The 14,990-nt window shown below is 40.5% G+C and overlaps 1 protein-coding gene across 1 annotated transcript; it reads left to right on the top strand.

Moving 5' to 3' along the window:
• Nucleotides 1-8,734: 8,734 nt before the first annotated feature.
• LOC131327661 (uncharacterized) lies at nucleotides 8,735-9,163 on the top strand. Its single transcript, XM_058360805.1, has one exon. It carries the CDS (start codon nucleotides 8,735-8,737, stop codon nucleotides 9,161-9,163), a length of 429 nt encoding a protein of 142 aa, XP_058216788.1.
• The last annotated feature ends 5,827 nt before the right edge of the window (nucleotides 9,164-14,990 follow it).

Below are 14,990 nucleotides of genomic sequence, written 5' to 3'. Positions count from 1 at the left end.
CCTCACAATATTCCATACGATACTCAAAAGATTACAGTATTTCCATTCCCATAATCATAGTCCCAAGTCCATTAGATTTCCAAATATAACATCATCGGCTCAACAGCCCAAAATTAACATAAGTATCAAGTCTCAAGAGAGTTAAGGGTTTACAAATATTCCTTAATCAAAAGAATTATAACTTAAGTTATAGAGTACATCTTTCAAAAGAAATTTACGAGGATAAATATGTAACTCCTTTGGTTAGCTTTCAAAAATGTGTGTCCACACTCCAAGCACTCCAGGCATGCAAGCTACTATTCCGGGTTAGCACCTGAAAATGATGTAAGGTTTGAGCTACACTAGCCCAGTAAAAAGTCTATGCAAACTCTATATGCAAATGAGCAATACAGAAGAACAAATGATAGATACCCAATCACAACAAAGATAAGCATAACTATCATGATCAAGTATCCGACTATTGCCAATTCACCTTCTCGTGCGGTACCACATTCTTTCTCATTTCTCCTTCGTTCGTCGTCAAACCCTTTATCATGATGTTTTTCTTTTTGGTATCAGACAATTTAGAGAAAAACTCAAGACCAATGTAGGTTGAGCTCCGTTGATTCGGGCTAAATACCGGAGTCCGTTGATTTGTGCCCAAATACCGGAAACCGTTGATTCACTCAAGAATACCAGAGGATTTCCATCAAAATCCTTTAATCATAACCAAAATCCTTTCATTTACTTCATAAACCAATTACGTGTCGTTAAGAGTCTAAGCCGATGCTCCTGCCAAGCACTTGCTCGATAATGAGCCCTGAAGACAAATGATATAAGCATTTAGTTCCCACCAGGCATTTACTCATTTAAGAGCTCTGAAAGTATATGATATGAGCATTTAGCTCCTGCCTGGCATTTACTCATTCAAGAGGCCTGAAAGTATATGATATGAGCATTTAGCTCCTGCCAGGGATTTACTCATTCAAGAGCCCTATAAGTATATGATATGAGCATTTAGCTCCTACCAGGCATTTACTTACTCAAGAGCCCTGAAAGTATATAATATGAGCATTTAGCTCCTGCCCGGCATTTACTCATTCAAGAGCCCTGAAAGTATGTGATATGAGCATTTAGCTCCTGTCAGGCATTTACTCATTTAAGAGCCCTGAAAATTCTCTTTGTGTCCATTTGTATCCACATTTATTTCACGTTCCCATTTTACAAACATCAAACCATTTAATCAAGTCCAAAGCCATTTATTTAATCACACGATATTACAAAACCAACAATCTATTGCAACGCATATAAGCAAATGCACACATTCTCACCGTACCTCTAAGTACACCCCCATACCTTCACATACCACATATCAACCCACGACTAGACTCTGCGATTCCCGATCTTCTAGTTTCTATACTTGGAGTCCGTAAGTCGTATGCTAAAGGAGTCTAAAAGATTCTATGAGTCGAGAGAACACGAATTGTAATTCTACCCATTAGATCACTAGACATGCTCATGTGTATCGTTCATGTTCAATGTGCAATAACTTACATTTCTCATTTCTTAACTCAACGAGTTCATTCAAGTCCATCAGATACCACTCTTGTGTGAAACAAGTAATACTCTCCAAAACACTTGAAGAATACATAAACAAACCCATTAGAGTTGATAAGAAGCTCCAAAAAGTGATTTGGAAGGCGTAGGAAAAGCAGCTCATAGAAACTATGCCTACCGGTAGGTGAATGAGTCCTGCCTGTAGAATAGAAGAATTCAGCACTTGACCTACCAGTAGGTGAAAGTTCCTATCGGTAGAAATTGGAAACAGAGAGGCCAATGTTTTGAACGTAACAATCTTGTACTTGGCCTACCGGTAGAAGAAAAATGCCTACTGGTAGGAAATGAATAAGTTTGAGCTGGTTATGAAGAATTTCTCACATGTCCTACCAGTAGGTGAAAAGTTCCTACCGGTAGGGGAAGTACGTTTTTTTGGCGATTTTGACAGGATTTTCAGATTTCGATCCAATCTCAATGACAACCAATACAAGCTCAAAGATGGCACAGGAACACTGAAATAACATATAAAGAGAAGCAGAATTCCCTACCTCGAGTACCCAAGCCGAAACCGAATAGATTGAGCAAGCCCTAGCTTTCGGAATCCAAACCGAGCCAAATACACCAAACTGAGTTCTATCCAACGCGATATGAGCCCCCAATATGCATGTACAAGATGGAGTTGATGTTAATTGTTATGGGTTTTGATTGATTGGGTGAGAGAGTGAGAGAGATAGAGGGAGCCGAGAGAGAGTCGGGAGAGAGGGTGAGAGAACAGAAGAGAGAGAAAAAGAATGAAGTGGGGAAATTATTCCCCTGCCACACACACCACACTCTTATATACACACACCTCACACACTTTGCCATAGCACCCAAAACTTTCAATTCTTTCACTTTAACCCCTAATTTTAAATGAACACATCTTTCACATTAGAATATACATCTTTCTCATTCATAAACATTACAACTAGGGAATTTAAATACGGGTCTCTACATTTTTCTTGCTAGACTAGGTTTGTAACAACTCCGATTTTTGGTAAATAAAAATCTCGTTGAATATTTGAAAATTCTTATTTAAATCTTAAATTGCTTTATAAAATCTCTTTTAACTATAATAATCCGTCATAATTAGATTTGAGACTTTTAAAATCAAATCTCTTAGCATCGGACAATTTAGTCCTTTTCCAAAAGACAAGTATGCTATAAAAGCACTTGTATATTTTCCTAGTTGTTGAAAAATGTATGCATTATAATTTGTTGGCAAATTATATGTATTACAATTAATTATTTTGATGATTAATTTAATGATATTTTTATTCGGCATATACAAAATTATCGAAAAGTCCTTTCGCGGACTAAATATCTTTCGTGACCTTGAAAAATAGCAAAAAGCTTCTTGAATTCAATGGCTAATATTTACAAAGACTTATTGAGCTCAATACATGCTTTAACAGTTTTATTCAAATGAATTTTTGAGCTACAGGTTGACAAACTGGCTGACAGACCAGAGAAGTGTGTCAACCAGAGGGAACCGGACGACCAACCAAACGACCGCCTGGTCGACCACCCAGACGACCGGCCAAAGCAAGGTTTGCCGAGTCGAGTAGATCTTGATCTAAATCCAACGACTCAAATTAAATTCCAACGGTAGGATTTGGAGCACAACAGCTAGAGAGCAGAACCAGGAGCTTAAAGCACTTAAATTGTTTATTAATTCAATCAAGAAAAGCTATTACACTTTCCAAGCAAAAAAAAGGGTTGCTCTTTTTCTCTCCCAGATCCAAGATCAGTACTCTCATTTCTCTCTTACACTGTCATATATTTTTGTTGTGCAAAAACTATGTTATTGTTCTGAGCTTTCATCTTCCATCATTCTTCACATCTTGTAACCCTAAGTGAGTGATTGAGAGAGATCACTTGTGAACTTAGAAGACCAAAATCTGGTAGGATTTTGGGTGTTTGATTTTGAGAAGTTTTCGGAGAAAACTCTTTCGGTTGTGCTAGCTCCTCGGGAAAGCTAGAGGCATATGGTTTTTGTAAGCACCCACAAGACTTACAAGTTGTAATCTTTCGAAAATTAGTGGAACCTTCAAGTAATTGCTTGAGGAGAAGTGGAGTAGGCCGGACCATGGACAAATCCGGACCGAACCACTATAAACGGGTTCTATCTCTCTTACTCTCATTCTATTTGATTGCATACCTATTGTTTGCATATATTGTTAGAGATAATTTTTATTGGCAATTTTTACTAGCAATCCCTATTCACCAACCCCCCCCCCCCCCCCCCCCCGCTAGGTTGCATTATTTGGGTAACACTAGTAAAGGAAAAAAATTCTTTAAATTATATTTCTTGGCTAGAAATCCTACTTGGCAAGTAGAATTAGCTTCCAACCAAGTAGTTAGTAGAAACCTAGTTACCATTCAACTTAGTTACCTTTCCCTAACATTTAAGGACCATTGGACCAAAGGTAGTCATCATTATGCTTCCAAAAGTAGTATTCTTAGCCATGCCATGCATGCAAACCTAAGGTTTATAGACTTAAACCTAATTACCTTCCAAAGTCACTTTCCTAGATTTCCTAAGTACTTATATATACATATATATAGGTATATATACCTCATAGGCTATTTTAAGCATGCCAATATATGTCTATATATACATATATGCATTTTCCAAGAAAATATTACCCAATGGACAATGTTCTTGTCATTGGAAGCCACCTTTAATCATTACCCTTTCCTCCTAGGCCTAATAGTACCAATTAGTACTTAAGTATGCCTAGCTAAGTATATATACTTTCTAGGGGAAGTATTGACCATTGGGCAATGTCTAGCACTTGAAAGCCTTGACTATCATCATTACTTTCCCTTAGACTCATAAATTACTCGGACCTAAATATGATTAGTCTTACACACACACACACACACACACACACACACATATATATATATACACACATATATACATACATTGTACAAGAGAGAGGAGTCGAGATGAGAGAAGAGAGAAAGGCCGAGAGAGAGAGAGGAGGAGAGAGAGGAGAGAGAGAGAAGTGTGTGTGTGTGTGTGTGTGTGTGTGTGCATGTGCCTTTTTTCTCCTAGAAAGCTATGCTTTCTTACACCCTCTTTAGCCCTTAAGCCTAATGACCATTAACAACCCATTCCTAGACTACTTCAAGCACACAATCTACCCTTTAATCATCCTAGAACCTAGCCCTTAATCACCCTATATTTTGACTATAACCTAGAACTAGGATTAACTAAACATGAAAGGCTAATCCTTAGACTTGTAAGTCTTGCATCCTAGACAATAATCACCTAGGATTTGCCTAAAAAGTCTTAAGATCCTACTTGATATTTAGCCTTAAGCCTAAAAATGGAAATGACAATACTTGGCATGCTTGAAAGGCTTGATTTGACAAGACTATGGAGCAAATCAATGGGAGATAGTGAGAGAGAGAGAGATGGAGGCTGACCCTTGAGGGAGAGAGAGAGAGAGAGCCAATTTTTGCTATAAATGACCCCTCACTTGCCTTTCAACTCACACCTTCAAGCTTCAACTTCTCTCTCTAGAAATTCCTGTGTTCTTACTTTGTTCTTACTTTGTTCTTTCTTTGTTTTTCATTGTTCTTGCGTTATTCTTGAGTTCTTCAAGAAACTCATCCAAGACTGCCACCAAACCACCACTCGACCACTCTTTCGATCCAAAAAGTTTAGTAGTTTAGTCAAGAACTAGTTTCGAGAGAAACCTTTTCTCTTTTGAAGTTACCGAAGCTTACCGTAGGAAGTCACTTCATTTGATAGCCGACTTACTTTTCTGTAGCCGCCCTACCACCAAGAAGAACGGTAGAATATTCTTACCCCCTACCTCCAAGTATAAATAAAAATGTGTATATCGTTTGTATTATTTGAAATGCATGAGAACTTGAAAAATGTTTTACTAAAGGCTTGAAAAGAAATATGACTATGTTGAATAACTTGACTTTATTTTCCGGAAAAACATATGTTGTTTTGAACTTCCCAAAAAGGAAGAGAACGGGGATTTTTGAAACATAAACTTGAATGAAAGTATTCGTATTTTGATCTTAAGGATGGTTATGAGCATGTATATGTGATTACTTGGATTAATTATTTGATGTGTGATAAAGCATAAGTGGTATCCACTCTAAAGGTGTCCGTCCATGTGACACTAAGCTTTAAGTTGCGTGCTAGATGTTTGAGCATGATTGCATGAACTTAGGGATAATATGAGCATGATAAGTAATATAGAGTTGGATAATCTTGCTAGTTTAGTTTCAAGATTACAACGAATGATTTATGTGTACTTACGTGAAAAGTCCTGCCATGGAATCTATGCATGTAACGGGACACAGAAATTGAGAAAGTAAAAACATGACACCTAGGGTGTGTTAAAGACAATGTGTGGTTTTGAAACCACAATGTGGCCGAACTTGCCCATTGTGTAGTGTGTATGTGTGTGTGTATTTTCCAAAAACCCAATGGGAACCCAGAGCGGCGGAACCATTGTGTTATACTCAGAAATCCGGAACGACAGAACCGAGGGATGAATTGTGGTTTGGTTATCAGCGAAGAGGAGCCAACGCAATTGTTTTAATGATTTTCGAAAACCCAAATGAGAACCTGGACCAGCGAACCATTATGGGATACTCAAGTAACCGGAACGGCGGAACCGAGGGTTTTGAATTATGGATTGGTTATCCATGGAGAGGAGCCAACGCCAAATTCCATGTTTTTGTGTGCCAATGGAAACCCGGAGCAGTGGAACCGAGGTTGGGTGTGTAAAAACGATTTTGGAAATGTTGATTTTGTATATGAAAAATGGTGACATGGTCTACTACAAGTTGCATAGGAGAAACTCATAAAATCATGGACACCAACGTTAGTTTGAATAGTGAATGTGGATGTGTCATTGTTAACTGTTTGTTAAATATGCATGTACTATGTGGAAATCGTTAATTTTATGATCTATTATTTGTAAGTTAAGGGTTAGTGGGTATGGATTATTCTATTGAGCTTTTGTAGCTCATGGTGCTACCTTTGGTGGCCCTGACATATTATATTGGGGGCGACGCTGGTATAATGTGTCAGACGTTGTAGATGATCAGGGTGAGCTGTACACCTTGGAGGCTTTCAGAGCCGAAGAGCTGGCAAGAATGGAGGAGCAGACGGAGCTGTAGTTAAGAACCTTAGTTTCCCTTCCCTTGTGTAATAAAAGTACTCTCATAGGAGTTATGATGTAATAATGAGCCAGACTCCATTTAAGTTTTCAATAAAAATGTTTATTCAACGTTCCCAAAATTAGGGGCATTACAACATGGTATCAGAGCCCTAGGTTCAAAACCTCTGCCATGGGTAGTATGGGTAGACCATAAGATAGTTCGACCATCGCACAAACGTGAAATGAGTTTAAGTTTACCGTCCTAAATTGGGTGGAATTCTGACGGAACAACCTCCGGGTTGAAGCAAGGTGTGGAAATTGGCAGTACCACTGAGCTAGGAATTCCCAAACAATTGGATGATGACTTAAATCAAGGATCGAATGTGGAATTTAGAAATTTTTAGAAGTTAATTCCTGTCTTAAATACTACTAATTGAGGTTAAAAATCTTTCTTTGTAGATGTCGAGCGTACGACAAGGAGGATGCCCACTTTTCACCCCACGAGTATTGGCCGACTATCGGTCATTGCTGACACCTGAGTACTACCTAGAACCGGTGGAGTAGCCGCCTATCCTGACTAAGGAGGAACTGCTTACGCAAGAGCGGGAGTATTTTGTGAAAACTGAGACCATTGCTTAAAAGAACTACATGGAATGGTTTAGAGAGGTTTATGGAATTGTTCTACTCTAAGGTGGAGTAGCAGCAGCATAGAATAAAGCCTGACAACCTGTAGGACCATGTAGTAGGAGTATGTAGGATCGTTTCAACTTGTATTAGGAAAAATCTTATCTTATGTCCCTACTTGCCATTGTGGTGGAACTCTATGCTTATGATTGTATCTTTCTACTTATCTATGAAAATCTTGCTTATTTAAAGAGTACTATTGCATACTACTTGATAAAACACTTTTGACTTTAGGAAGAAACACCATTTGCAAAAGGAAAATTGTTTAAGTAGACTAAAACTTCCCCTTTTGATTTCCCCTCACAGATGGTGAATACGTGCCACTGATTAGGATACGATAATGGAGGATCCTCTAACACCAACTCTGACCTAACCCAAATCATGCAAGCGTTCAGAGCCACTTTGAACGCCAACCGCCAAAACCAAAACCACGACGACAGACCAATGACCCAAACCCGAGCGATGAACAAGTTCTGCAAACGCCGACCCCCAACCTTTCATAGGGATACTAACCCCGTCGTGGCCGAGACATGGCTAAACGAAGTCAAGATGATCCTTAGAACCTTAGGGATTACCCGCAACGGATAACGTGTGGCCTTAGCCACTTACCAGCTAAAAGGGGAAGCCCGCTATTGGTGAGACTTGATGGAAGCCACCCATACCATAGCCACTATGACCTTCACTAAGTTCAAAACCTTGTTCCTCAACAAATACTTTCCCACACCCCTTTGCCTAGCCAAGGAATAAGAGATCCTAAACCTAAAATAAGGAATCATGATCGTCACCTAGTACGCGGCCAAGTACGAGGAACTGTCCCATTACGCCCTAGACTCCATCCCGAACGAGGACAAGAAGGCTAGAAGGTTCGAGTGGGGGCTGACGACCACTCGAAGGGCTGTGGTGGCTCAAGCCTTCACCACCTACACAGAAATGGTGGAGTCTGCGCTTCGACTAGAAAGTGAGGAGCTGGACTTCCAAACCCGATGGAGGAAGGCGAATAATAACACCGGTGGGCCAATCCGAACCTAACCACCCAGCACCAACCATGGACCCTACCCCACCAAACCCTCTAACCTACCGCAAAATAACCAACCCTAGAAAACTACTACCCCCGAGCATGGCAAACTACAGAGAAATGGTCGGGACATAACGACAATTTAGTGCTGCAACTGTTAGGCTATGGCCACTACTGGCAGCAATGCCTGCAACCTCAAAAGAAGAGGAATGAGAGCTTTGGAAATCAGAAAACTCAACAACCCGAACAGACGAGTTTTGTGAAGCAAAGCTCTGGAGGCACATCGCAGTAGCAGAATGGGCAGAATAAGGGAAAGCAGCCCATGGGAACCCAAGAAGGCACTAGAGGGCATATCTTTGCGCTGCTGGCTGAAGAACAAGAGCAGGATCCCTTTGTGATCCAAGGTACGCTACTATTGTATATTACCTACGTACAAGCTTTGTTTGACTCTAGAGCATCGCATTCATTTATATCTATTGCTTGCGTATCTGCACTAGCACTAGAAACAAAACCCCTAAGTACGAGTATGAAAGTAACGTCACTGTTAAAGGGGAGTATAGCTGTTAGTCTAGTGTGTAGAGGGTGCGAACTAGAAGTAGCCAACCCGCGTTTGACCTACAATCTTAGGGTGATTGACATGGCAAATTTTGACGTAATCCTAGGGATGGACTGGCTATTAACACATCGAGCGGTCATAGACTACCATCAGAAGATGGTGATGGTGTATACCCCCGAAGGGACTCATTTCTGACTTAAGGGGGATAGACAGATGACGAGTTCGACGACGAAAAGATCAAAGTGGCAGAATCAACTGTTTAGATGGCTAGCTAACCTCTAATTGGAAGAAGCAGATAGAATGGAAGTGGGATTACCACACATCGTTTGCAAGTACGCCAATGTTTTCCCTGAAGAACTTCCTGGCTTACCACCCCAAAGAGAGATAGACTTCTCTATAGAACTCCAACCGGGAACGATACGAATCTCTATGGCGTTGTACCGAATGGCCCTTGCAGAACTAAAGGAGCTCAAGACCCAATTGCAAGAGCTGTTAGACAAGGGGTTTATCAGGCCGAGTACGTCACCATGGGGAGCGCCTACACTGTTCGTGAAGAAGAAAGAAGGGACGCTTTGAATATGCATCAACTACAGGAAACTAAACCAAGTCACAGTCAAGAACCAGTATCCATTGCCTAGGATTGATGATCTATTTGATCAATTGAGAGGAGCAACCTGTTTCTCTAAGATCTATCTTCAATTAGGCTATCATCAGTTAAGGATCCGAGATGAGGATATCGCCAAGACAGCCTTTCGCACTAGATACAGACACTACGAGTTTGTAGTAATGCCATTCGGACTGACCAACGCTCCGACAGCATTCATGTGTCTCATGAACAAGATTTTTCAACCCTACTTAGACAAATTTGTAGTGGGGTTCATTGATGACATCTTGATATACTCTGCCAATATGGAGGAGCACGAAGGACACCTTCAGATAGTACTACAAGTACTCCGAGATAGCTAACTCCATGCCAAAGCAAGTAAATGCGAGTTTTGGCTAGAAGTGGTTAAGTTCTTAGGGCACATAGTATCCAAGGACGGAATCGCGGTGGATGAAAGTAAGGTCGAAGCAGTGTTGAATTAGAAACAGTCGACCTCAGTGTTTGTAATAAGGAGTTTTCTAGGATTGGCTGGGTACTACTGCAGAGTCATCCAAGACTTCTCAATCCTAGCTAAGCCAATGACAAGGCTAAATAAGAAAAGAGTGAAGCTGGATTGGGATGAAGCCTATGAGAAATCCTTTAGCGAATTGAAAAAGAGACTGACCAGTGCGTCGGTACTCATCGTTCCCGAGAGAGGGGTAGATTATACAATCTACTGCGACGCATCAAGAGACGGCTTACAATGCATGCTGATGCAGAATGGAAAAGTTGTAGCCTACGGATCGCGACAACTTCGACCGCACGAGAATAATTACCCTACCCATAACTTAGAATTGTCCGCAGTAGTATTCGCCCTCAAGTCCTGGCGTTACTATTTGTGGGGAGAACAATTTGAGGTCTTTATCGACCATAAGAGCCTCAAGTATCTGTTCACTCAGAAGGAGTTGAACCTAAGGCAGCGTCGATGGATGGAATATTTAGAGGACTATAAGTTTATGCTGCAGTACCACCCTAGCAAGGCTAACATGGTGGCTGATGCTTTGAGCCAAAAGGATAGGGCACAGAAAGCCAAAACTGCCATCAGGGAGTGATAAATGGTTGACATACTCAATGAGTTTAACCTGCGACCATCATCAGAGGATGGGAACGCACGTTTATATGCTCTTGTTGTAGAACCAGCACTCCACCAAGAAATCCTATTAGCTCATACCTCTGAGCAGGATTGTGAGTGTATCCGATCTCGAATCTGAGAGGGAAAGGCACTCCCTGGATGGATGATCGAGGAAGATAACAGCTTCAGATTAGAGGGAAAGGTATTCGTACCTAACATAGGAACCCTTCGAGAAGTGGTACTCCGAGAAGCACACCATTCGAACTTCGCAGTCCACCCTGGAGGTACAAAGATGTACCATAATCTACGAAGGATGTATTGGTGGGAAGGAATGAAGAAAGAGGTAGCACAATTTGTGTCTACCTGTCGTATGTGTCAGCAAGTCAAGGCTAAACACCAGAAACCAGGAGGGGATCTCCAACCCTTACCAATCCCAACTTGAATTTTGTGACTGGACTACTAAGGTATGCCAAATCCAACACTGCTATTTGGGTAATAGTAGATCGACTCACCAAATTTGTGCATTTTCTGCCTGTTAAGATGACAAAATACGTAGAACATCTGAACCTGTTGTATATCCGAGAGATTGTATGCCTTCATGGAGTACCTATCTCCATAATGTATGACCAAAACCCCCATTTCGTGTCACACTTTTGGAAGGGATTACAAAAGACATTGGGTACAGACGTAAGGCTTAGTACAACCTTCCACCCACAAACAGATGGACAAACAGAGAGGACAATACAAACCCTAAAAGACATGCTAAGGGCTTGTGCTTTAGATTTTGTTGGAAACTAGGAGCAACACTTACCCTTGGTAGAGATTGCCTACAATAATAGCTACCAAGCGAGTATCGAGATGGCACCGTACGAAGCTCTATACGGTCGACCTTGTCGATCTCCCATTTGTTGGTTAGACGCGGGAGAAACTGGTTTATTAGGACCTGACATAGTACGGGATACTACGGAGAAGGTCAAAACCAATAGACAAAGGATCCTAACCGCCCAAAGCCGACAGAAGAGTTACGCGGATAAAAGAAGCCGACCCTTATCCTTTGAAGTAGGAGACCACATGTTCCTAAGGATTAGGCCAAAGAATGGAGTTATCAGATTTGGGAAAAGAGGAAAGTTATCCCCACGTTATATCAAACCATTTGACATCGTAGAGAAAATCGGGAAGGTTGCGTATCGTTTAGCGCTGCCACCATAGCTAGATAGGGTACACAACATATTCCACATTTCGATGCTCCGCAAGTACCTCACGCTACCCACGCACGTTCTCAACTAGGAAGATGTCACCATCGACGAAGACGCAGCTTACGAAGAAGAACCGATAGAGATTCAAGACCAGAGTGAGAAGATAATCCGAAACAAGACGATCAAGCTAGTACACGTCCTATGGAAGCACCATGGATCCGAAGAAACCATGTGGGAAAGAGAGGAGACCATGAGAGCGAATTACCCTCACCTATTCGAATCCGAGCGTGCACCAAATTTTGAGGACGAAATTGTTTAAGGGGGATAGGTTGTAACAACTCCAATTTTTGGTAAATAAAAATCTCGTTGAATATTTGAAAATTCTTATTTAAATCTTAAATTGCTTTATAAAATCTCTTTTAACTATAATAATCCGTCATAATTAGATTTGAGACTTTTAAAATCAAATCTCTTAGCATCGGACAATCTAGTCCTTTTCCAAAAGGCAAGTATGTTATAAAAGTACTTGTATATTTTCCAAGGAAACAAAGTCTTTAAATTATATTTCTTGGCTAAAAATCCCACTTGGCAAGTAGAATTAGCTTCCAACCAAGTAGTTAGTAGAAACCTAGTTACCATTCAACTACGTTACATTTCCCTAACATTTAAGGACCGTTGGACCAAAGGTAGTCATCATTATGCTTCCAAAAGTAGTATTCTTAGCCTTGCCATGCATGCAAACCTAAGGTTTATAGCCTTAAACCTAATTACCTTCCAAAGTCACTTTCCTAGATTTCCTAAGTACTTAAATATACATATATAGGTATATAGGTATATATACCTCATAGGCTATTTTAAGCATGCCTATATATGTCTATATATACATATATGCACTTTCTAGGAAAATATTACCCAATGGACAATGTTCTTGTCATTGGAGGCCACCTTTAATCATTACCCTTTCCTCATAGGCCCTAATAGGACCAATTAGTACCTAAGTATGCCTAGCTAAGTATATATACATTCTAGGGGAAGTATTGACCATTGGGTAATGTCTAGCACTTGAAAGCCATGACTATCATCATTACTCTCCCTTAGACTCATAAAGCTACTTGGACCTAAACATGATTAGTCTTACACACACACATATATATATATATATATATCTATATATACATATATACAAACATAGTACAAGAGAAAGAGGAACCGAGAGGAGAGAAGAGAGAAAGGTCGATAAAGAGAGGCCGAGAGAGAGAGAAATGTGTGTGTGTGTGCGCGCATGTGCCTATTTTCTCCTAGAAAACTATGCTTTCTTACACCCTCTTTTGCCCTTAAGCCTAATGACCATTGACAACGCATTCCTAGACTACTTCAAGCACCCAATCTACCCTTTAATCATCTAGAACCTAGCCCTTAATCACCCTAGATTTTGACTACAACCTAGACCTAGGATTGACTAAACATGGAAGGCTAATCCTTAGACTTGTAAGTCTTGCATCCTAGACAATAATCACCTAGGATTTGCCTAAAAAGTCTTAAGATCCTACTTGATATTTAGCTTTAAGCCTAAAAATGGAAATGACAATACTTGGCATGCTTGAAAGGCTTGATTTGATAGGACTATGGAGCAAATCAATGGGAGAGAGAGAGAGAGAGAGAGAGAGAGAGAGAGAAAGAGAGAGACAGAGACAAAGAGATAGGGAGGCCAACTATTGAGGGAGAGAGAGAGAGAGAGAGAATGAGCCAATTTTTGCTATAAATAGGACCCCTCACTTGCCTTTCAACTCACACCTTCAAGCTTAACTTCTCTCTCTAGAAATTCTTGTGTTCTTACTTTGTTCTTCATTGTTCTTGAGTTCTTCAAGAAACTCATCCAAGACCGCCACCAAACTACCACTCGACCACCCTTTTGATCCAAAATTTTTAATAGTTTAGTCAAGAACTACTTTCGAAACAAACCTTTTCTCTTTCGAAGCTACCGAAGCTTACCGTAGGAAGTCACTCCGTTCGATAGCCGACTTACTTTTCCGTAGCCGCCCAACCGCCCAGAAGAATGGTAGAATATTTTTACCCCCTACCTCTAAGTATAAATAAAAATGTGTATATCGTTTGTATTGTTTGAAATGTATGAGAACTTGAAAATTGTTTTACTAAAGGCTTGAAAAGAAATATGACTATGTTGAATAACTTGACTTTATTTTTCGGAAAAACATATGTTGTTTGGAACTTTCCAAAAAGGAAGAGAGAATGGATTTTGGAAACATAAACTTGAATGAAAGTATTCGTATTTTGATCATAAGGATGGTTATGAACATGTATATGTGATTACTTGGATTACTTATTTAATGTGTGATAAAGCATAAGTGGTATCCACTCCAAAGGTGTCCATCCATGTGACACTAAGCTTTAAGTTGCGTGCTAGATGTTTGAGCATGCTTGCGTGAACTTAGGGATAATATGAGCATGATAAGTAATATAGAGTTGGATGATCTTGCTAGTTTTGTTTTAAGATTACAATGAATGATTTATGTGTACTTAAGTGAAAAGTTCTGCCGCGGAGTCGATGCATGTAACGAGACACAGAAATTGAGAAAGTAGAAACATGACACCTAGGGCGTGTTAAAGACAAGGTGTGGTTTTGAAACCACAATGTGGCCGGACTTGCCCATTGTGTGGTGTGTGTTCGTTTTTTGAAAACCCAATAGGAACCCGAAGCGGCGGAACCATTGTAGTATACTCGGGAACCCGGAACAGCAGAGCCGAGGGATGAATTGTGGTTTGATTATCCGCGGAGAGGAGCCGACGCAATTATTTTAATGATTTTCGAAAACCCAAATGGGAACCCGGACCGGCGGAACCACTGTGGGATACTCGGGTAACCGGAACAGTGGAACCGAGGGTTTTGAATTGTGGATTGGTTATCCATGGAGAGGAGCCAACGCCAAATTCCATGCTTTGTGTGCCAATGGGAACCCGGAGCGGCGGAACCATTGTGAGGATACTCGGGAACCCGGAGCGGCAGAACCGAAGTTGGGTGTGTAAAAACAATTTTGGAAATGTTGATATGGTATATGAAAAATGTGACGCGGTCTACGACAAGTCGTGTAG

The sequence above is a fragment of the Rhododendron vialii genome, chromosome 5a (assembly GCF_030253575.1).
Source record: "Rhododendron vialii isolate Sample 1 chromosome 5a, ASM3025357v1".
Classification (NCBI taxonomy): domain Eukaryota; kingdom Viridiplantae; phylum Streptophyta; class Magnoliopsida; order Ericales; family Ericaceae; genus Rhododendron; species Rhododendron vialii.
Note: the sequence above shows the minus strand (reverse complement) of the source record. Positions and strands in the feature narration are given on the sequence as shown.